This window comes from Artibeus jamaicensis, unplaced genomic scaffold (genome assembly GCF_021234435.1).
Source record: "Artibeus jamaicensis isolate MK-2021 breed Jamaican fruit bat unplaced genomic scaffold, CSHL_Jam_final scaffold_916, whole genome shotgun sequence".
In the NCBI taxonomy this organism is placed as follows: Eukaryota; Metazoa; Chordata; class Mammalia; order Chiroptera; family Phyllostomidae; genus Artibeus; species Artibeus jamaicensis.
The window spans coordinates 30,034,942-30,059,909 of record NW_026522059.1 but is presented as its reverse complement, the minus strand read 5'-3'; the positions used below and the strand labels follow the sequence as shown (position 1 = coordinate 30,059,909).

General features: G+C 38.7%; 1 protein-coding gene across 3 annotated transcripts in view; it reads left to right on the top strand.

Annotated features, from left to right (window-relative positions):
* CPQ (carboxypeptidase Q) overlaps positions 1 to 24,968 on the top strand; it is a 438,881-nt gene that overhangs the window by 80,467 nt on the left and 333,446 nt on the right. For all 3 annotated transcript variants that reach the window (XM_053661098.1, XM_037131100.2, XM_053661099.1), the window contains exon 2: positions 832 to 1,292. In XM_053661098.1, the coding sequence (XP_053517073.1) occupies positions 863 to 1,292 (430 nt within the window). In that variant the 5' untranslated portion in view covers positions 832 to 862. The remainder of the gene's footprint in view (positions 1 to 831; positions 1,293 to 24,968) is intronic.

The following is a 24,968-nucleotide window of genomic DNA, read 5'->3' as shown; positions in this document are numbered from 1 at the left end:
AGCCCGCTGCCCTGCACCGTGCGGTCTCAATGCTCGCCTCTTCACTGGTTTATCTGCACGCAAATGCTCTACCGACTGCAGACAGCCAGCTGCGCCTCTTCCCTGTGTCCATCCATAGCTAGCCCGCAATTGGGATCTGCGCCTTTGGCTGCTTGCGCACCCGGTCGGGGATCTTTTTTGCCAACCTGCTCTGCTGCTGGCTTCGCTCCTCTTACCGGTTTAGCTGAGCATTTCGTTGTCTTTGGACTCCATATTGTCGATTTTCTGTGTGGTTTGGTTGTGTTTATTCTTGTTAAAACTTTGTTTTTAGATTTGGTTGTGCAGGGACGCAAGGTGTTTCCACCTATATCTCCATCTTGGCGGAAGTCCCTAGTATTCTTTTTATTTTAATTTGTAGCATATTTTAAACAAAATTACTAGGTGATATGATTGTGTGATTTTAATAAATGCTGCCTTATTAATAAGGCCAGTCATTTCTTCTTTACCTCTTTTTGAAATTTTTTATTTATTTTTAGACAGAGGGGAAGGTGGGAGAGAGGCAAGAGGAATATCAGTGTGTGGTTGCTGCTTACATGGCCCTCACTGGGGACCTGGCCTGCAACCCAGGCATGTGCCCTGACTGGGAATCAAACCAGGCAGTCTTTGGTTCATGGCCCGCACTCAATCCACTGAGCTACACCAGCCAGGGCTCTTCTTTACTTCTTCATTCTTTGAAGTTATGGTACCTGAATTTGATGGTGGAAGGTGGGGTGGGCAGTTCTGTTTTAAAAGCAGTCTATGGGTGGATAACTGTGAGAATCTTTTTTAAAAACATGTTTCTTATTTACATAGATTATTTTAGGAAGAAAACAACCTGGAAAAAATGAAGGTTCTTCTCTTCACATTTGTTGGTGTTCACCTTTTATTTTTGAACTCTGGCAAAGCTATATACAGGAATGACACCTCACAGAGGACTTTTGAAGAAATAAAAGAAGAAATAGCCCACTATGGAGATGTTGCTAAAGCAATCATAGACCTTGCTGTTTATGGGAAAGCCCAGAACAGATCTTATGAGCGATTGGCACTTCTGGTTGATACTGTTGGACCCAGATTAAGTGGCTCCAAGAGTCTAGAAAAAGCCATTCAAATCATGTACCAAAACCTAAAGGAAGATGGGCTAGAGAATGTCCACCTGGAGCCAGTCAAAATACCCCACTGGGAAAGGGGAGAAGAATCTGCCGTGATGCTGGAGCCGAGGGTGCACAGGATGGCTCTGCTGGGCCTTGGAGGCAGCGTCGGGACTCCCCCGCAAGGTATCGCTTGTTTTTTTCAAGTCAGTTTGCTGTGTACTCTATAAAACTAACATCATCTGACCTAATTTATTATGGTGCACAGGATTGGTCTTATAACTTGGGTGATAAGAAGGAAAATGTAACCATTTCCATAGGATTATGAGTTCTCTGCTGTTACATTCTTGTTTCTTCCCTGTTCCTTCTCTCCATTTCTTCCTTCTCTTACTTTTTTAAAGAAATTTGATTGTGTAGGGTCCCTTTTTAAATGAAAAATAGATAGTCATTTGTGATATGTATCAGCCTTATAACTTGATCATTTTATCTAATATAACATTAATATTATTCTGCAGAAAATTGAGATATATGTCAATAGGTTAGAAAAACTATGACTTCTTCCAAGTGGCTTCAGTGTGCAGAATTTCTTAGTCTTAGTGAGAAAGGGAGCAGAACTTTGCACACTGAATTGATTCCTATAATAGAATGAATTATCCAGGGTAGGATTCTACCTTATTAGCACATGGGCTCAGCTTCGTTGGACAATATAAATGCCTGGATTAGAGGTATAGTTAGTACCAGTCAACGGTGAGCTATCAGTCAGTCTTGAGTGTATTTATGGACTTGTATCCATGGCAGAGGAACTAGTGTATAGAAACAAGTTGACCTTCTCTAAAAAGTTTTTAGAAACATTTAACCTTGTCTAATGCCAGGAGAAAACCCAATAGAGAATTAGGTGGTCAGGCTCCCCCCACCCCCTCACTGTCCAGGGAGCTCATTTATTTTTAGCATAACGTTTTCAGATTACATAAATACAAACTAGACCAGTGCCCCTGCCCCAAATACATATAACTGGGGGCAATTTTGACCACACAGGGGACACTGCACATTGTCTGTAGACCTTTTTGATGGTCACTGCTGTGTGAGAGAGTGCTACTGGCATCTAGTGTGTAGAGGCCATGGATGCTAAACATTCTACAATTCACAGGAAAATCTCCCACAGTGAGGAGTTTCTGGCTCAAAATGTCAATAGGGATGGGTTGAGATATTCTGCACTAAATAAAGCATTTGGAATGTCAGAAGCATATAATGGAAAGGGCAGTAAACAGAAAACACTCAGCAACTGTGAGATAGCGAAGACTGTGAGGATGTGTGAGAGTGAAAACTGTTGGTGGCAAATATGGAAAGGTTAAGGATACAATTAAACATTTGTGTCATCACAATCTGATGGCAGTTTCTCAGATGCCAGCTCATGTCGTGAAATACTGCATTTGCTCATCACAGTCGCCAGATCCCCTTCCTCAGCTCCCACTCTTTCTCCAAAATGTGTGTTTTCCCCTCTTTCTCAGTTAGATGGTCAGGTTATTTTTAATCATCTTTTTTTTTAGATATTCATATAACATAACATTCACCAATTTAAAATAGTTCAGTGGTTTTTAGCATATTGACAGTGTTTCGCAACCACCACAATGATGTAATTATAGACCATTTTTATCAGCCCCAAAAGAAACTGATTACAGTTATTCTCCATCCCTCCCCAAAACCCTCCTAAGCCTTAGGCTCTCTGTCTTTATGGATTGGCCTATTCTGAATACGTCATATGAATGGAATAATGCACTAACTATGTGGTCTTTTGTAGATGGAATATTTCATGAAGCATAAGGCTTTCCTTCATCCTTGTTATAAAATGAATCAGTACTCAATTCATTTTTATTGCTGAATAATATACTACTTTATGATTATACCACTTTTACCCTTCCGTCAGTTGTTAAAGATTTGTTTTATTTAAAAAATTGTTTTTTTTCACCTTTTGGCTATTATGAATAATGCTGCTATAAACATTTATGTGTAAGTTTTTTTTATGAATATAGGCTTCACTTCTCTTGGATATACATGGTCCGTACAGAAAGTATCCAACCATGTAATATGAAAAATAGAGACATTTATTGAGGAAGATACAAGAAACATTGTACATAGGACAATGATGCCTCAGTCTTCTTCAAAGTAGGCACCTTGGGACCTCATACCCAATTGCCATCAACTCCCCTGTTGTATTTTCCTGAATCTTATCAATGGTCTGACATCTCCTCCCTTTCTAAGGTGATTTTAGTTTTGGAAAAGGCCAGGAGTCACAGGGCACCAAATCTGGGCTGTAGGGGGGCTGAGTCACCTGGGTGATTTGGTGTTTTGACAAAAAACTGTGCATGAGACATGATGTATGAGTGGGTGTGTTGTCGTGATAAAGCTGCCACTCACCAGTTGCCCATAGCTGTGGCCTTCTGAATCATCCAAATAGCTTAACACAAAATTTGATGTAGATTCATTGCACTACTCAGTCACTTTGAATGCAATGGCTACACAGTACACGTGGTCACCCAATGGCATCTACCACCCTCATTGACTAGTGAAGTCATCGTTGTTCATACATGTTCATTCAAGTCCACTCTCCTTAGCCGCCAGGTTACATCGATGTCATACAAACCATTCTCATTATATTAACAATGGCTGGACTTGTTCCAGAGAGACCTCGTATATCAAGGGGTAGAATTGCTGGGGCACATGGTAACTCTACATTTAACTTCTCGAACAACTGCCAGACTTTTCAAAGGTGGCTGCACAATTTCACATTTCTACTAATATGATCAAATTTTATACTTTCCAACACTAATTATCATGTGTGTGTGTGTGTGTGTGTGTGTGTGTGTGTGTGTATATATATATATATATATATAAATTTAATTATTTATTTTTAGAGACAGGGAAGGGAAGGAGAAAGAGAGGGAGAGAAACATCAATGTCTGGTTGCCTCTCACGTGCCCTCTACTGGGGACCTGGCCTGCAATCCAGGCATGTGCCCTGACTGGGAATCAAACCAGTGACCCTTTGGTTTGAGTCTGAGCTCAATCCACTGAGCTACACCACCCAGGGCTATCATCTATATTTTCAGTCATAGCTATCCTAGTAGGTTATGAAGTGATATTATGTTTTTGATTTACGTTTTCTTAATGACTAATGATGTTGAGCATCCTTCCATATTTTTATTGGCCTTTTGTATATCTTTGGAGAAATTATTGTCATGGGTTATTTGAATTTTTAGGGTTGTAAAAGCTCTTCATGTATTTGGAGACATGTCCTTTATTAGATTATGATTTACTAATGTTCTCTCCCATTCTATGGTTTGTCTCTTCATTTTCTCGATGGTAGTTTTTTATTTTATACAACTTATCTCAGTTTTCTTTTGTTGCTTGTACTTCTGGTTTTATATCTAAGAAACCATTACCTAAACCAAGGTCGCAAAGATTTATTTTTATATTTTATTCTCAGAGTTTTACAGCTTTAGCACTTATTAGTTCTTTGAGCTGACTTTTGTATATTTTAGGAATCCAACTTCAATTTTTTGCATATAATTATTCAGTTGTCTCAGTTATCTATTCAAAAGACTGTTCTTCCCCCATTGAATCTAGTGTATTACATTAATCTATTTTCAGATGTTAAACCCACCTCGCATTTCTGGGATAAGTCCTACTTGGTTATGGTATATACTCCTTTTTATGTTACTGAATTCATCTTGGTAGTATTTTGTTGAATAGTTTCATACTTATATTCATAAGGGATATTGGTATGTAGTTTTATTTTTTGTGAGATTTCTGTCTGGTTTGATATCAGGATAATTATGATCTCTAAGAATCAGTAAGAAACTATTACCATTTCTTTTATTTTTTGAAGAGTTTGTAACAGATTGGCATTAATTCTTTAAGTTTGTGGTAAAATTCACTACTGAAGCCATGTGGTCCTGGGGTTTTTTTTGTTTGTTTGTTTGTGTGTGTGTGTGTGTGTGTGCATGTGTGTGTAAAGATTAATTACTAATTCAATACCTTTTCTCATTGTAGACCTATTCAAATTTCCTATTTTTTCTTGAGTCAGTTTCAGTAGTTTGTGTCTTTCTAGAAATTTATTCACTTTATCCAAATTATATATTTTGTCTGCGTAAACCTATTTATATTATTTTCTTCTTATTATTTTTATTTTGTGAGGATATGAATCCCAATTACTGTTTGGTGTCATTTGCTTTCAACCTGAAGAACTCCCATTTATTTTTTTTCAGAGTAGATCTGCTAGCAGAAAATTCTCATGGCCTCTATCTTTACTTCTTTATGTAATTTTTATTTTTGAAGTAGTTTCACTGGCATGAGATTTTTGGTTGCCATTTTTTTTTTACTTTCAAAAATTTCAATTTGTCATTTCATTGTCCTATGGCTTTCATTGTTTCGGATGAGAAGTCAGCTGTAACTGTTATTGGGATTCCCTTCTATTTGATGAGTCATTTTCTCTTACTGATTTCAAGATTTTCTTTTTATTCTTGGTGTTCAGCATTTTGACTCTGATGTACATGGGTGTGAAGCTCTTTGCTTTTATTTACTTTGAGGTTGTTTAGCTTTATGGGTGTATAGGATAATGATTTTCATTAATTTGGGAAGTTTTCAGCTATTATTTCTAGAAATATATCTATGTCTTTTGTTGTTGTTGTTTTCTTCTGGTACTTTCATTATGAGTATGTTGGTGTACTTAATGGTGTCTTCTATTTCTTTGAGGTTCTGCTCATTTTTCTTTCTTTTTCCCTATGTTCTTCTGAATGTATAACCTGTAATAATTTATCATCAAGTTCATTGAATATTTTTTTATGCTAGCTAAAATATTCTATTGAGCCACTGTACTGAGTTTTTCTCTTCAGTTATTATAGTTTTCAGCTTTAGAATTTCCATTTTAAATAATTTGTATTTCTTTATTGATATTGTCTATTTGATGGGACATGGTGATCATACCTGTTTTAATTCTTTAAGAATGTTTTCTTTGAGTTTCTTGAACATAATATGATAACTATTTGAAGTCTTTATCTGATAGGTTTGATAGCTGGATCCTGTCAAATGCAGTTTCTATTGCCTGCTTTTTTCCTGGAATGAGTTACATTTTCTTGTTTCTTCACATGTTTAAGTTCTTTTTGTTGTTGTTGAAAATCAAAGTTTTCATATAACATATTCTAGCTACTCTAGATATTGATTCTTCTCCATTCTCTTCCCTCACCCACTGGAGGTTGATGTCATTTTTGTTCTTTGTTTTGTCCTTTATTTGTTTAATGACTGTTGTATTAACTCTGTGAAGTTTGTTTTCCCCACAGTGTACAAATTCTAATGTCTGTGTTCAGAGTGCTTTTATTTTTCCTTATTTTTACTTTTTGCCTGGCTCCCTAGGAGTCATTGCTGGGTCTGCCTAAGCCACTTATTGGTCAACGCTTGTGCTTCAGTTCCCTTAGCCAGTTATACTCCTACCCTTTACTATTGGGTGTTTATGTTGCTTACGGGCTATTATCAAAACTCAGGGAGTTTTTGTTTTTGCCCCAAGTTCATCCAGAGCCTGGTAGCTTGGAAGTTTTCTCTCTAATCAGTCTGAGAGGGCACAGACTTGGCATTATAGCATGTTAAGTAGGATGCATGTAATTGTATTATTAAGCTTGACCTAATAATAATTTCCCCTGGGTCAGGATAGCTTATTTTGCAGCTGGTGTTTGGTCTGGGGTTGTGCCTAAGCCTCTTTTTCCAGTGAGGCTTTTACCTTTTGTTGATGGATCTGTGTGCAGCTTAGGAAATGTTTTCAAGTCTGAACCATGTTCTGTTTTAATTGTTTCCAAGTAGGAACATGTACATGGCTTTGCAATTGTCAGGGTTTACTATGACCCAGGAGGACTTTTCTCGATTGTTTCTTTCCTTGCTTTTTTTCTGTTAAACTTGTAAATGCTCTGTCATTTTGCTTATTGCTTGTAGTATCATGAAACTTCTAACAACCCTTTAATTGCTTCCTACTAACCTCTCCATTGTTTTCAACAATACCCTTAAATGTGGAATTCTCTAAGTTCTGCCCCAAATAAAGTCACTAACTGGGTAAGAACTGAAAAGCTCTTCATCCTCCTCCCCTGCTTCCTCCCTGGGAGAACTTCTATGCTGCTTCCCAGGAGGCAGGCACAGAAACAGTGGCCTGCTGCTCCAAGACTGATGTCTCTAGCAGGTGCTAGGTATGGAGAGTGGTACCTCCTAGTCTTCTCAGCTTGCCTCTCCCAGAGCGGAACCTCTGCCTGTGAGTGGGCCAAGAGAAGGGTGATTAGAGCCCCAATATTTTTTATGGCTATGCTTGAGGTAGGGTTTCTATCATACAAGTAGGGGCTGGGTTGAGGTATGGGACTGCAGTCCTTTCGTAGTTGAGTGCCCACGATAGGGTTTTCATAACATGGACCTGGGAATGGGAGAAGGAAGCAGTTCATGGCCCAAGTGCTACAGACTGTTATTATTCTAACTCGGGTTTAGTAGTTTTTCTTGAATTGAATGTTTCTCTATTTGTATGTCCTTTGGACAGTTTTGAAAGAGTTTAAGTGATTTTTAAAAAAATAATTTTTCCCAGTTAAATGTTTTGTAGTAGTCATCTCCCAATGACTCTACCATTCTGGAAGTACCACTGCAATGGTGAGTTTTGATCTCTCTGAGGCTGCATGAATAGGCAATTGAGTCCTCTAAGGTATCAGGAAGCCCCTTAGCCTGAGTTGTATAGCGTCAAGAGTGATTTTTTAAATTGCCTTTTGTTATACACTAATCTGCATTAAGCAGCAGTGTGTGTATATATATTTTTTCTTTTTAAGCCTTAAAAAGTCTAGACTTTATTTCCATATGAGAAAACCGGACTCTAAGAGGTTAGGTAGTTTGCTTACTTGCTTATAGCTTGTAAGAAGCCAAGTTCAGGCATGAACAACTGTCAGCTCTGGAGTTTGTGCTTTTAGTCATTAGACTATATTGCCTCACATACAAAGGTTTTAATGTTATTTTAATTTATAATATTTTCCCTTTTAGCCACCTGACTGAAGCTGATCTGTCTCAAAAGCTGCTGATACTTGTACTGTGATGGCAAAATGTATTGATATTTGCAGCATTTGGGGGATGTTTTCTCATTTCTTTCTTTTGCTAATTTTTAATTCTGTATCTGGGCCTGCTCTTCTCTGGCTCTCTGCCTGGTATTGAAAACCAAGCCAAGTTACTGATTGCTCCTGGGGCCTTCAGCACCCAGGGGAAGTGAAGTTTACTCGCTGGAATCTATTGTGGTGATCCAAGACTTACTTTCACCCCACTCCTCACTCCCTGGGGCTCAAAGTAGATAAACAGTTGTCTGGCAACTGGACTATTTTCAGCTCTGAGGAGACTGGAGAGTTAGGCAGGACCAGGTGTGGAAAAATTCCCTCAGGAGAGACTGTGAAATCAGCATAAAGAGTCTTCAAGGTACAGGTAGTGTGACATAGAGTTCATCTCCTAGGAAACCCGTGTTGTATCCCTTGGTTTAGTCACCTAGCAGCTGTGTGACCTTGGTCTAGTCATTTAATCTCTATGGATCTTAATTTTGTCACCTGTAAAATGAGAGTTGGATGGAATAAGAATCTGTCAGGTCTCTTCTAGATTGAAAAGGCTCTGGTCTTTATGAGAATTCACAAGTGATCAGTGAAGCTAGAGTTCATGAGAGCAGGATTCCCCCAGGTATATGCTACAGAGCAGATTGCTTATGTAACGAAAGGTAATATTTTTAACTTTTCCATTCTAGACTCCAGTATTATAGTATGTGTTAGTTTATTTATGTTAGGGTTAGGGCTCCGTGAGCTATCTGTGGAGAGTTGGAAAAAGACAGATATACAAGCAAGCCAAGTAAGACGAGATGCTGAGCAAAACTTAGTTTTGAAAGAGGAGAAAGTATAACTCCAGTCCATCCTGAGATAACACAGCAGACATCAGATTTAAATGGACTGAGTGAAACAATGAGAATCAGTAGCCAAAAAGAGGAGAGGCTGGCATGTGAGCAAGAAAGAAAAACTTGGACAGAATGTTATTGCTCTTCCTCAGTACATATAACTCAGTGGATCTTGTCTAAAGCCAACACTGCAGATCTCTGAGTATTAATTAATCGTTTTTAGAGACTGACATCTCCATGGAACTACTAATCCCCAAATAGTATGAGTTACAAACTGTGTTGTCTACTAGTTTGGGACCCCTGAAGGACTGTATAAATGTATCGATTTCTCTCTCTTCTCAGCATCTAGTGCTATACTCAATACAGAGTCATTATTCATTCATGTTTGAGGAACTGCCCACTTTTTAAGGCAACTCTTTTCTCAGACTGTTAGTCACTTGTAATAATGAAAAAACATTGCTTTATTCTACATATTGACAATGCTGTCAACCTGCTCATTACAGAAAGCACATACATAAATGTAAAAACAGTAAAATGATCTGTGATCTTTTCCTCCAGAGTAACTGCATGTTAATTTTTCAGGTAATACTTCCATATGCACCTATAGTTTTATTATACAAATTTGAGATTAAAGTGAATATATTTGTGTCCTTTAATGCCATATATCACAAACATTGCCCACATAGTAATAAATATACTTTGAAAAATTTTCATGGTCACAAAATTTAAATTAAATATATAATAATTAATATAACCAAAGCTATGTTATTGGAATCTAGATTATTTCCTTTTCCCCTCCTATTTAAAATAACATGGCTGTAAAAATCCTTTAATACAGATGTGAGAATAGAGCTTTAAAGGAGAGATTTTCATGTTTTTGATAAATAGCAGGAAAGGAGAATTCATTGGGATAATTTAGGAAGATTTAAGAAGATTGTAAAAAATAGTTTTGAAACTGCTCCTGTAAGAGAGCCAACCTATCAGATGCACATTTTAAAATGCTGGGAACCAGGATGCTCACAGAAAGGATTGCATATGGGCAAAATAGAAGAAGATGTGAAGGCTATGCAAAATGAGATAAAGAAAAATATACAGGAAACTGACAGTGAAGGGAAGGAAACTGGAACTGAAATCAATGATATGGAACTGAAGGAAGAAATAAACATCGAACTGAAACAGAATGAAGAAGTAAGATTTTTTTTTTAATGAGGAGAGGCTGAGGAACCTCTGGGACAACTTTAAACATTCCAACATCTGAATCACAGGGTTATCAGAAGGAGAGGGGAAGAACAAGAAATTAAAGGCTTACTTGAAATAATAGTGAAGGAAAACTTTCGCGATCTGGGAAAGAAAATAGACTTCCAGGAAGTCCAGGAAGCTGGAGTCCCAAAGAAATGGGACCCAAGGAGGAACACACCAAGACAAATCATAATTAAATTAACCAAGACTAAAGATAAGAAGAGAATCTTAAAAGCAGGAAGAGGAAAGGAGAGAGTTACCTACAAAGGAATTTCCATAAGACTGTCAGCTGATTTCTTAAAGGAAACCTTGTTGGCAAGTAGGGGCTGGAAGGAAGCATTCAAAGTCATGAAAGGCAAGGACCTACATCCAAGATTACTCTATCCAGAAAAGCTATTATTTGGAATGAAAGGGCAGATAAAGTGCTTCCCAGATAAAGTCAAATTAAAGGAGTTCATCATCACTAAGCCCTTATTATATGAAATGTTAAAGGGACTTATCTAAGAAAAAGAAGAAGATCAAAACTATGAACAGTAAAATAACAACAAACTCACAACTATTAGCAACTGAATCTGAAACACAACAACAAAAACAAGCTAAGCAAATAACTAGAACAGGGATGGAATTACAGAAATGGAGATCACATGGAGGATTATCAAGAGAAAGGGAGGGGGGAAATAGGGGAAAAGGTACAGGAATTAGAAGCATAATTGGTAGTTACAAGATAGACTGCGGTAGATTCAGAATAGTATAGAAAATGTAGAAACAAAAAAACTTGTATGTATGACCCATGGACATGATCTAAATGGGGGAAATTTTGGTGAGGGGGAAGGATGCAGGGCAGAGGGGAATAAAGGAGAGAAAAAAACAGGACAACTCTGATAGCATACTAAGTATAATATACTTAAAAAAAACTGCTCCTGTACTTATAAAAAATGTCAATATAATTCATAGAAACCGATTTTTTCAGTCTTACTATTTTAACTACTTAAGATGCTAACGTAGTAGAATATGTGTAACATTATATATACTATGAATTATTTATAATACAATGCAAACACTTAAATATTTAATTATTTAATACATTTATTTAAGTAATTACTTAAATATTTAATTATTTAAAACTTTAATATAGATGTTGACATTTTTAGGCTCTTGATACATATTATTAAATTGTTTGTCAGAAAGATTGTACACATCTACTCTCCTACTAGTATTGTATCTTAATTTTCTAATCTCTGCATCTTCAGGTGCACTGGGTAGTTTTCCTAATCTTTGCCAATTTGATGGACTAAAAATGATATTTCACTAAGAGTTTACTTTGTATTCCTTTGCTTATTGTTGAGGTTAATATTTTCACAGGTTTATCAGTTGCTTATATATATATATATATTTTTAATTGTCTGTAAATATTTGTTGCTCACTTTTCTATTGGTGCCCTAATGATTTTCTAGGATACATAGCAACTCACTGCATAATAAAGATTTAAATTCTTTTATTGTTGTTTGATCCAAATCCATCTCCTCCTTTTTTATTTCTTCTTAATACCCTATTTATTATTAATACTTGAGGAGGACTGGCTGGCTGTTGAGTACTTTTAAAAGATGATGAAACAACAAAGTTGACTAATCTATGTTCCCTTTGCATTCAGAGTGCTCTAAGAAACAGTTCTTACTCTCAGTTTACACAGGCTTTGGAACGGTCACCTCATGCTCCATGGTTCACAGATTGTTGGGTGACCTGCTTTTCACTTACAAACTGAAGGTCCCGGTCTGGCTAGGCTTGTATTTTGAGCTCGGTGCACTGATTGATTGGTACTTCTGCTGTTTCATGTCCAAGTGTTGTGTACCTCATACTTGTTCTTTATGGAAATAATCTGGGAATATAAGAAAGAAGAGGTGAAATTAGCACTGGAGGGCCTAATGTGTAGAGTTGACTGGTAGTTAATGCTCACTGTGGAACCACTCTAAGTAGTTTAAAGTTAAAGCAGACATGGGTATGTCAGAGGGTGTTAAATGGTTTGCAGAATGATTGGGAAAGATAACGACATTGATTTTTAACTTGGGCTTTTCAGAAATGAACTTGAGAACTAGATGAAGTAATGGAGCTTATCAGAAAGCTGCTGTAGAAAATGCAGACATTTTCGTAACTGTGCTTATCTCTGAAACAACAGAAGCAGAAGGAAACAACCTCCACCTCATTTCTATGTTCCAGCTCTTGTTCAAGTGCATAAAATTGGTGACATTTAAATTACTTCTAGAACCCTAGTGTAGGAATCCCAAGAAATGTAGTTTTTAGACTTTACAGACAGAAAGGCACATTTAAAGGAGGTTGAAATGGATATTGGATGCCAATTGTCCATATGCAATATAGTGCTCATTTCATTATGCCTCTTAACAATATGACTTTTTGCATATATAAATAAACAGCTAAGTAAAAAGAGGTAGCCATTGGTTATGTAGTAGAGGTAACATTACCAATTATTCGGTCCTCTGTAGCTAAGGAATTATAGTGGGTTTAGTAGCACTAAAAAGAATATAAGTAGAGTAATCCTGAAATGAAGTGGGGGCATATCTCCCTGGGCAGAAATAGATTGAAGAAAAATAATGTAGGTGATTGTCAAGTTTGCAATGTAAATTAAAGTAGATTCTTCTTTACCCCTTCTACAGTTTCTCCCTTAATTATTTGCATGCATCTCTTTTCCAGGCATCATCTTAAATGTTGGAATTTTCAAAGGTTTCTGCTGATAAACATCATCCTTATGTAATAGGATCCAGTCCCATGCCTTAAATGCCCACTCTGTACTTAGGACTTCTAAGTGTCCATACATGTCCCTGATTTCCACCTGCATTTCCAAGCACTACTGGATGTTCTGAGAGCCCCGCAAACTCAGCATCCTGTTTCTCCTATTCCTCTTCTTTGTTAATAATATTGCTGTCCATCCTGGCACCCCTGCTTGGGGCCTCAGAACTCTAACATCTGATATGGTATCTTACTTTCGTGTTTTTGTCCTCTGCCCACAAAGCTCATCTTTAATAATTTAGCTCAAATGTCTCCTCCTCTATGGAGACTTTGTCAATGCTTGTTTAATCCTCAGAGATGTATTGATCACTTCCTCCTTTCTGCTTTCCTGCACCTTATATATGCTTATAACATAAGCATGTCTCTACAAGATAATAAGCCTCCTACGTCAGAGATCCCTGTTTCAGCAATTCTCAACAGGGGGCAGTTTTGCTCCCCAGAGAAAATTTGGCAATGTTTGGACACAATTTTGACCCTCATGACTGAAAGAGGGTACTAGGTGCTTTTAGTGGGTAGAGGAGAGAAATACTGCTAAATATCCTACAATGTATGGAAAAGTCCTCTCCTCTCCCCTCAATAAATAATTATCTGTTCCAAAATGCCAGTAGTGCTGCAGTTGAGAAACTCTGCCTTAGTCCTTAGCATAGTGTCTCAAACACAGAGAGGTTTCAAGAAGTATGTTGAATAAATAAACTTTCCCATTTCTTTTGTTCCCACACTCAATTGGTCACCAACCCTTGGATGTCACATGTGACTCCTTTTCTCCATTTTCACCATCACACGCAAGTCCAGGACCTAGCATCACCACCCTAGAGTGTTATAATTGCCTCTTCACTGACCTTCTTAAATCCAGTCTCATTTTATTAATTTTTTTTTATTCTAGAGAGAGGGGAAGGGAGCAAGAAAGAGAGGGAAGCAATAATAGATGTAAAAAAGAAACACCAATCAGTTGCCTCTTGCACTATCCCTGACCCGGGACTGAACCCATAATCCAGGTGTGTGCCCTGACTGGGAATTGAACCCATGACCTCTCAGTTTGTGAGATGTTGCCCAGCCAACTGAGCCACATGGGCCAGGGCCTAATTCAGTCTCATTTTCATAAATTTCCATACTGCTGCTTCAATTGTCTTTGTAAAATATGGGTCTCATTACATCACTCCATTGCTTAGCATGTTTTCGTTGTTCAGAGTATGGTTGAAATTCTTATGACCCTTTAAAAAGTGACCACAGCCTGTGTTTCTAGACTTTTGTTTTCCCAAGCCACACACCTTATGCTTCAGCCACAGGGCCCAAGCTGCTCTTACCTTGATGTGTTCACACTCACCTTCAAATGTGCTTCCTGCTCCTTAGCTAGCCTATCCCTAACTCCAAACCTAATCCCATCCAACCTTTCTCTGCCTAGAGAATTCCTACTCATTTTTAAAGACTCATTTAAAATGCATTTTTCCTAAAGTCTTTTGTGAACCCCAAACTTAATTGTTCTTTAATTTCTATTCTCATAACAATTTGTTTGCCTATATTAGACAATAATCACAATTTATTGTAGTTGATTGTTCACATTATTATTTCTTATGAGAAACTATGGAGTAAAACTCCAGGATAAAAACCACATCTTATGTTTGTATCTCCTTTAGTACTCATGTCTGGTATTTCATAAATGCATATTAAAAATCCATTGGTCTGATGGGTAAATTGTGAGACATATCACACATTTAAAAAGGATATGAAAAAACTCATTCACATGCAAACAAGCTTCCTTTAACTGTATGTGATTTCCATAGGGCTTCTATATCCCTGTCATATCCTAATAACAATGTTTTGGTTTGCATCTGAAGTGAAGGCACATAGGAAAGAAGAGGATAAATGAATATCAATTAAATCATGTTTAGGTTGTTCGCCATAACCTATTCTTCCTGAAAACTTAAGCAGTGTGGATCGGACAATCTAGAAAGCATCCACTTAAGTTTATTCTTTTTTAAAAAATTTTATTGATTATGCCATTACATTTGTTCTATTCCCCACCTTCACTCCCCTCCACCGTGCACCCCCCCACCCCTACCATTCGCCCCCTTTAGTTTATGACCATGTGTCTCAAGTTCTTTGGATTCTATATTTCCCATACTATTCTTGCCCTCCCCCCATCTATGTTCTACCTACCATCTATGCTACTTATTTTCTGTACCTTCTCCCCCCTTCTCCTCCCACTCCCCTGTTGCTAACCCTCCATGTGATCTTCTTTTCTATGGTTCTGCTCCTGATCTAGCTGTCCTTTTAGCTTGCTTTTGTTTTAGATGTAATTGTTAATAACTGTGAGTTTGCTGTCCTTTCACTGTTCATCTTTTTTTTGTTTTTATCTTCTTTTTCTTAGGTAAGTCCCTTTAACATTTCATATAATAAGGGCTTGGTGATGATGAACTCCTTGAATTTGATCTTATCTGAGAAGCACTTTATCTGCCCTTCCATTCTAAATGAAAATTTTGCTGGGTAGAGCAATCTTGGTTGTAGGTCTTTGGATTTCATGACTTGGAATACCTCTTTCCAGCCCCTTCTTTCCTGTAAGGTCTCTTTGGAGAAATCAGCTGATAGTCTTATGGGAACTCCTTTGTAGGTGACTGTCCCCTTAGCTCTTGGTGCTTCTAGTATTCTCTCTTTCATTTTAATCTTGGCTAATGTAATTATGATGTGCCTTGGTGTGTTTCTTCTTGGGTCCAACTTCTTTGGAGCTCTCTGAGCTTCCTGGATTTCCTGGAAGTCTATTTCCTTTGCCAGATTGGGGAAATTCTCCTTTATTATTTGTTCAAATAAGTTTTCCACTGGTGGGTGTTCCTCTCCCCCGTCTGGTACCCCTATGATTCGGATATTGGAGCATTTAAAGATGTCCTGGAGGTTCCTAAGTCTCTCCTCATTTTTTGAATTCTTGTTTCTTCATTCTTTTATGGTTGGTCATTTTTTTCCTCCTTCTGGTCCACTCCTTTGATTTGAGTCCCAGTTTCCTTTCCTTTACTATTGGTTTCCTGTGCATTGTCATTTATTTCAATTAGTTTAGCCTTCATACGTTCCTCTAATTTGTGACTAAAATCAACCAGTTCTGTGAGCATCCTGATCACCAGTGTTTTGAACTGTGCATCTGAAAGTTTTGCTATTTCTTTGTCACTTAGATTTATGGGCTCTGGGGCTTTGAGATCTTCTTGAGTCATTTTTGGTCTGTTCGTGCCCATTAAGTATGAGGAGCGGAGACTTAGGGGTGTGGCGGGGCCTCCAGGGAGGGGTTCCTGGGTTGTGATGCTGTATGTGGGGGCGGGGTCAGAGTGGGGAAATGGTGGCCCTCTTTGCTGCCTCCCGTCGCTGGGACCTGCTCGGTCCTGTTTCACTGCCCACTCCCTCACCGGTCTACCTGCGCAGGAATGCGCCAGCACAGTCAACCCGCCGCCTTTCACTCTCGCCGGATCCAGCGGTGATTCACTGGGTCACTCACTGGGTCGCCCTCACTAGGTCACTCACTGGGTCTGCCCTTTGCAACCCCATGCCTGGGATCCAAGAGCCTGAGTCCCGAGTTTTCCTGTGCAACCCCGCTCCACCAGCTGCTGGTTTCGCCCCTCTTACCGGTCAGGCTGAAGCATTCGTTGTTATCAGACTTCCTAAAAGTTCAATTTTCTGTGTTCTGGCTATGTTTTCTGTTGCTAATATTTTGTTGTCTCTAAACTTGGTTTTGTGAGAAAACGCAGCGTCTCTACCTATGCCTCCATCTTGGTGGAAGCCTCCTGTTTAAGTTTATTCTAAACTCTCACTCTATTCATCTTATAGGAACATAAAATAGCCTTCCTACATACTGCTAGCACAGACACCAAAGGCAGGCATTCTATAGCTGATACTTTGGATTTTTTTCTTAGTGCTAACAAATTTACACATAAGCTCCTGTCGTCAGGTAATTAGTTATTTGCACCTGTCTTCTCCTCCTTTGGTGTCATCAGGAAAATAGCATTTTCACGGTTCTGTTCAGGACTTAATTTTTGTCTGCTATCTAATCGCACTATGAACAGAAGTGCTCTAGAGAGCCTGTATCCACAGGCGATACTTGGAATTTGGGGGTATGGAATCAGCTGAAAGATCTGATCAGAGGTTGCAAATTCCCTCTGTCAAATTAGGAGTGGGAATGTGGAGGAAGGGGACAAAGGAACTCACGTTCTGTATTGAGTGCCTGTTTATTATAAGCTAGTCATTGTGCTGATTATTTACTTACATTGTCTTTTTGGGAAAGAGATATAGGGATCATACGTTATAGATGTCAGGCTCTGGGAGGCTCAGTGCTTCGTTGGAAGGTCACACAGCTAACATGTGCTGGAGTCTTGCCCCAGGTCATGCCTTTCCAATTGCCTTCCTTCTTCACCTTGCCTCACAGTGGATTTTTCTGCCCACATCTTTTCGGTGCAACCATTTCCCCTCTTGGTTATTTCTTCAAGAACAGGGTCACCACTTCCCTCTTCTATGTGCCTTCACACTCTCACACAGACCCAAATTAAAAAGCACAAACCTTAAGAAATAAAACATGCTGAATTTGACTGCATCAGAATTGATTAATTTCTATTCATTGAAGAATACCATGAAGAAAGGTCTCATACAGATGGCAAGCTGTGAGAAGGTATTAACACTGTCTAAAATTGTTATGAGATTAATGTGTAGACTACAGACTATTGGAAATTAACAAGAAAAAGGCAATAACCTTAGTAGAAAAATGGATGAAGGCTCTGAATAAGCAGTTTAAAGAAGAAGAAGAAGCCTAAATACTAAATATAAAAAGAGTTCCCAACTCATTAGCAACCAGAACAATGTAAATTTTAAAAATAATGAGGTCATTTTCCAGAAGAGGTGTAAAATGTATTGGCAGGTCAGTGAGGGCATAAGGACTTATACAATGTAACATATTTACTTTTACATATGTTTTTTAGTTTTCATGTAATGTACAAGTTGCGAGTATACAAAACTCAGCTTATTCTGCTATTCTTATTTATTAGTTGTTATCTTATTTTCCATATGTAAACTTGCTTTTGCCTCGCCCCTTCTATCTTTGTCTTTGTATATGTTGTCTTAGTTTCAAAGCTTCTGGAGGCAAGGATAAGCTCTTTTTTTCACTTGTTTCATATAGCTTTTAATAGAGTCAGCCCTTTAGATCATACTGGTGATAATCCAAGTTTAATTTCATGGAAAATCTTCCAGGAAGAGGCTTTCTTTTGAAATTCTAAAAGAACAGACAATGTTCCCTGAAGACCTGATAATGAAATAGTGTAGGTTGATAGTACTCAGGTATCCTTTTTAATTAATACCTTTATCCAGCTCACATTTCATCCTTTCCTTCCCTTTTGTTAATCCCTTGGACTCCTTTATCTTAACAGTATATCAGTGGTCAAAACTATAGGTTTGTTTTAATGGTTTATTTTTATTGTATTTTTTCTTGTTACCATTTATCCCCTTATACCCTCTTCTACCTCCACCCACCTCAGTCACCACACTGCTGTCCATGACCATGAGTTCTTTCTCTTTTTCCTTCCATTTCTCTACCTACCAACCCTCTGACCCCCTGCCCAGAGCTGTCAGCCTGCTTGCTCTCTATGAGTCTGTATCTATTTTGTGTGTTTAGTTAGTTTGTTTGTTTAGTTTAATTTGTTCATTAGATTCCATATATGAGTGAAATTATATGGTACTTGTCTTTCTCTGGCTTATTTCACTTAGCATGAACTCACTCCATGCTTAGCTTTTAGCATGGAGAGCATTATTTCACTAATGCTCTCCAGGTCCATCCATGGTGTTGCTAAGAATAACCATAGGTTTTTTGATAACTGATTTTGTAGGTGAATTATAATTAATATTGAACTTAATCATGTAGAACTAGGAAATTTAGATTCTCAATAGTTGTGATTATTTATGTATCTTTATTTCTCTTTGTCTTTGCTTTTGTTATTTGCCCCCCCCCTCTAACTCTATCTACTAACTATTTCTGCCTTACTCTCTATTTCTCTCTTTATCTCACTCTTTCTTTCTCCCTGGCTTTTTCATTGTTCTTGACTCTGTGTCTTTGTTTGTGTTTCCTTTTGTTTTCTACCCCATAGTTTCTGGTTGATAGCCTCACCAATAGGGTCATCTAAGGCTGATATATTTGCACCTGTGCCAGGTTATTGCTCTACATTTAATTGGAACTTCTCTTTTTTGGTCTGTAAAAGTTCTCTTTGACAGCCTCATTGTATTTTTAGAATTACAGCCACTTGGAGAAAGCTGGTAAGTACTTACTTTGTACTCTTAATGTACTAAAGAAAAATTTTGTGGTGCATTTCACACTGAAAGTGGTTTTCTAAGAGTGAATGCCATTTTGATGGCTCTTGGGAAAATGCATCAATATCAATCAGCTAAAGATACTTTGATTTCTCCAGGGCAGCTCAGTAGGCCAAGGTCATATGGGACTTCTTACATTCTTGATTTTCTTTGTCATGAAGAATTGTATGTAAAGTTTCCAAGAAGTTTTAGAACTTTAAATCATCAAATTGAAACTTTTTTTGAGGTAAAAATAGAGAAAATTTGCCTTCTTTAGAAGTGCTGGCCTATGGGTTTTAGATCAACCGTTGGTAAAGTCATTGGATGCTCAAGGCCTGGTTAACCATGTGAGTTGCAAATAAACCACTGGGCATGGGTGATATCTACACAGTGTTTTTGAAGGGACTGGAGGGTAACATTTTAAAGCTTTGTTAAATGGTGTTTTACCTTGTTATTTAACTCTGAGCCCAAGAATTAGCAGATTTTTCTTGGGACCACCTTCCATAAGAATTCCTCCATGAAGACCTTGAGAAGTGCGTTTTGTTGGTGATCATTACTTCTTTATTTTATACCATATGTATGACAAAGTAATGTGTAGGGCATTTCTGAAAGGTTCATAGAGATGTTACGTTAGAAGGAAGGTGATGACTGAATAGTGGCAGAATCCTAAAATGGGACCACATCAGATTTACAGCCAATGAGAACTATCACAACCTTATAAGTAGGGGGATTTTCAGATAAACATTTTTCAGATAACATTCTCTTGGGTTTGTGACAAATTGGTGGAAAGGAGATCAGAGAGAGATAAGATTTGAGGGACTAATAGTTTGGACTAATGACCTTGGAAATGGGGTACTGAATATTATTAATAAAGATCAATTAACACATTTTGGATGTGAGGGATAAGGAGTGAGAGGGATCAAAGATTCAAAAGCTTTCTTCAAGTACGAGTTAGTAGAAAAACCATACTAGTAAATGTCATAAGAGAAAGAGAAGGGAAGATGGGGAGGGAAGTTGGCCAAAGGGAAGTTGAAAATGAGGTTAGTTGTTAATGCACTGACCTGTTTAGGTTGATTTAATGGAACACAGTCATGTCCCCTTATACAAAATACCCAAATGCCACTTAGTGATAACACTGGACCAGGGTGATTACTGATCTGACCCATGTGGCATTCCCTATTTTTTTCTGTTAAATTCTACAAACTATTGAATCCTCTGTAGATAGTGCCGCAACAGTGATTCATTTACTTATCTGTCAAATAGGTGTAATGAGCTTGATTCAGACAAGAGCTGCCTATCATCTCTTCAGCTCTTCAGGTGGTTCCTAGTGGTCATTGCACTGGCACCCACTTTATACCCAGCACAGGTTAGGTGGAGATGTTACACACGTGCGTCAAACAGAGGAAAGCACTGGTGTAACTAAGATAGGAACATGAAGAAGAGGGCAATCAGTTCTCTGTGGGGATTGAACAAGCCTTCAGAGAGACATGACATTGAAAGATGAAGACTATGAAGGGAAAGAGTGCTCTTAGGACAAGAAAGAAGAAGAGCAGAGACACGAGGTTGTGAACGTACAAGATGTACTTGCCCAATGATTGGAGGAACACGTTCGTGGTGAGATATAAATAAGTGGATGGCAATAGGATTGGAAAGGTACAAAAGGAGACTGTAAACAACCTAGCTAAAGCTATTTTACATATTCTTAGATTTCTCAGCGCAGCAGTTATTTCCAGAGTGAAGACAGAGAGGGAGGAAGATTGTAACCTAATTTGATATTTCTTAGTAAAAGCATAAAGAAGTAGGAATAAAGAGTTTTGAGATTTTTAGAAATTATATTTTATGGAGTATGTTATTATAGTTGTGATTTTTCTCTCTTTTCCCCTCCTCCACCCAGCACCCCCCACTCCCTCATACAATTCCCTCCATTACTGTTCATGTCCATGAGTCATGCATGTAAGTTCTTCGGCTACTCCAATTCCTATACTGCACTTTACATCCTCATAAGCTATTCCCTAACTACCTATTTGTACTTCTGGATCCCCTCCCCTCTTCACCAAATCTCCCACAACCCCTCCCCTCTGGCAACTGTCAAAATGCTGTCTGTATCCATGATTCTGTCTCTGTTCTGGTTTGCTTAGTTTGTTTTTTAGATTCAATTGTGTTTTTTTAAATATTTTATTTTATTTTATTGATTATGCCATTACATTTGTTCTATCCCCCCCTTTATTCCCCTCCACCCTGCACACCCCTTCCCCATCATTCCCCCCTTTAGTTCATGAACACGTGTCTCAAGTTCTTTAAATTCTATATTTCCCCTACTATTCTTACCCTCCCCCCAATCTATTTTCTATCTGCTGTCTATGCTACTTATATTCTGTACCTTCTCCCCCCTTCTCCTTCTCCCACTCCCCTGTTGCTAACCCTCCATGTGATCTTCATTTGTATGGTTCTGCTCTTGATCTAGCTGTCCTTTTAGCTTGCTTTTGTTTTAGGTGTGGTTGTTAATAACTGTGTTTGCTGTCCTTTCATTGTTCATCTTTTTTATCTTCTTTTTTTAGATAAGTCCCTTTAACATTTCATCTAATAAGGGCTTGGTGATGATGAACTCCTTGAATTTGATCTTATCTGAGAAGCACTTTATCTGCCCTTCCATTCTAAATGAAAGCTTTGCTGGATAGAGCAATCTTGGTTGTAGGTCTTTGGATTTCATGACTTGGAATACTTCTTTCCAGTCCCTTCTTGCCTGTAAGGTCTCTTTGGAGAAATCAGCTGATAGTCTTATGGGAACTCCTTTGTAGGTGACTGTCCCCTTATCTCTTGCTGCTTCTAGGATTCTCTCTTTCATTTTAATCTTGGCTAATGTAATGATAATGTGCCTTGGTGTGTTCCTTCTTGGGTCCAACTTCTTTGGGACTCTCTGAGCTTCCTGCATTTCCTGTAAGTCTATTTCCTTTGCCAGAATGGGAAAGTTCTCCTTTATTATTTGTTCAAATAAGTTTTCCACTGGTGACTGTTCCTCTCCCTCTTCTGGTACCCCTATAATTCAGATGTTGGAGCATTTAAAGATGTCCTGGAGGTTCCTAAGCCTCTCCTCATTATTTTGAATCATTGTTTCTTCATATTTTTCTGTTTGGTCAATTTTTCCTTCCTTCTGGTCCACTCCTTTGTTTTGAGTCCCAGTTTCCTTTCCATTACTATTGGTTTCCTGTGCATTGTCATTTATTCCAATTAGTTTAGCCTTCATGTGTTCCTCTAATTTGTGACTAAAATTAACCAGTTCTGTGAGGATCCTGATCACCAGTGTTTTGAACTGTGCATCTGAAAGTTTGGCTATTTCTTCATCACTTAGATTTATTGGCTCTGGGGCTCTGAGTTGTTCTTGAGCCACATTTTGATCTGTTTGTGCCTGTTATGTATGAGGAGAGACTTCTTAGGTGTTCACCAGGGCGGGTTTACCCAGGTCGCTGGTTTGTGATGCTGTATGTGGGGGTGGGGTCAGAGAGGGAGCAATGGCAGTTCTCTCAGCTCCCCCGGTCTATCTCACTGCTTGCCCCCCCGCCTGTTTATCTGAGCGCATGTGTGCGAGCCCACTGCCCTGCGCCGGGGCCTGCATGGTCTGTCTCAATGCACGTCTCTTCACTGGTGTATCTGTGTGCAAATGCGTGACCGCAGACAGCCAGCCAAGCGCGCCTTTTTTGGAATCCTCATCCTCAGCTGCCTGTGCACTGCCCGGGTCGGGGGATCTTTTTTGCCTGACCCACTCCGCTGCTGGCTTTGCCCCTCTCACTGGTTTAGCTGAGTTGTTCGTTATTTTCGGGCTCTGTATTGTTTGATTTTCTGTGGTTTGATTGCATTTATTGTTGTTAAAGCCTTGTTGTTTTTAGATTTGGTTGTGCAAGGAAGCAAAGTGTTTCCACCTATGCCTCCATCTTGGCAGAAGTCCTCTAGATTCAATTGTTGATAGATATCTATTTCACCATTTTATTGTTCATAGCTTTGATCTCCTTTTTCTTAAATAAGTCCCTTTAACATTTCATATAATAATGGCACAGTGAGGATGAATTCCTTTAGTTTTTTCTTGTCTGGGAAGCTCTTTGTCTGACCTTTGATTCTAAATAACTTTGCTGGGTAGAGAAATCTTGGCTATATTGGTGCATGCTTTTCATGACTTGGAATATTTCTAGCCAGTCCCTTCTAACCTGCAAAGTTTCTTTTGAGAAATCAGCTGACTGTTTTATGGGAACTCCCCTGTTCCCCTGTAGGTAACTAACTGCTTTTAAGGTTCTCTCTTTAACCTTTATTTAGCATTTTACCTGTGATATGTCTCAGAGTGGGCCTCTTTGCATCCATCTTGTTTAGGACTCTCTGTGCTTCCTATACTTGCATGTCTAGTTCCTTCACCAAATCAGGAAAGTTTTCTTTCATTATTTTTTTCAAATAGAATTCCAGTTTCTTGCTCATTCTCTTCTTCTGGCACTCCTATGATGTGAATGTTGGACCTCTTGAAGTTGTCTCATAGGTTGCTATACTATCTTCCTTTGTTTGGATTCTTTTTTTTTTCTTGTTTTTCTGATTGCTTTTTTTTTTTTGCTTCCTGATGTTCCACATCATTGATTTGATTCTCAGCTTCATCCACTGTACTGTTGTTTCCCTGTAAGTTGTTCTTTATTTCAGTCTGTGTATCCTTCACTTCTGACTGGATCTTTTGTATACTGTTGAGGTCCTCACTAAGTTCCTTGAGCATCCTTATAACCTGTGTTTTGAACTCTGTATCTGATAGATGGCTTATCTCCATTTCGTTTAGCATTTTTTCCGGAGTTTTGATCAGTTCTTTCATTTGAGCCATGTTTCATTGTCTCCCTTGTTTTGACAACCCCCCTGTGTTTATTTCTAAGTATTAGGTAGAGCTGCTTTTCTTCTGTGTCTTGGTAGCATGGCCTAATGTAGTAGGTGTCCTGTAGGGTCCAGTGGCACAGCCTCCCCTTTGACCCAAGCTGGGAACTTCAGGTACACTCTTTATGTAGACTGAGTACACCCTCCTCTTATGGTTGAGCCTTGGTTGCTATTGGCAGATCAATGGTAGCAATTTACCCAGGTCAGTTAGCTGCAAGGATTTGCTGTGACCACTTATCACCAACCTCCACCCTCCCTGGAATATCAGCTGCACAGGGGCAGGGTGGTGGTTCTCCAGTGTGGTATGTAGCTGTCCACTCAGTATGCTGGCCCTGGAGTTTCCCAGACAGTCTAGGCCAAGGTTGGCCCTACCTGTGTTTTGCCTGGGGCCACCCTGCCTGAGCTATAAAGCAATCTGAGATGGCTGTTATTTGTGCAGGGCTTAGAGATTCTCAGGCAAAGCCAAGTTGTGAATTGAGGTGGGATACTGCTAGTGCCAGGCCTGGGGCTCACTGAGGCCAGCTGTTGCTTCTTTGACAGGATTTAGAAAGTTGGGAAGTGTGAGTCAAGACCAGCCATTCATAGGGAAAAGCAGCTTGGATGGACTCATATATTGGGTGGGGAGCAGCCTCTGGGGCTCTCCAAGGTGAGTCAAACAGTGTTAGCCAAATTGATGGAGTCTCAGTCTAA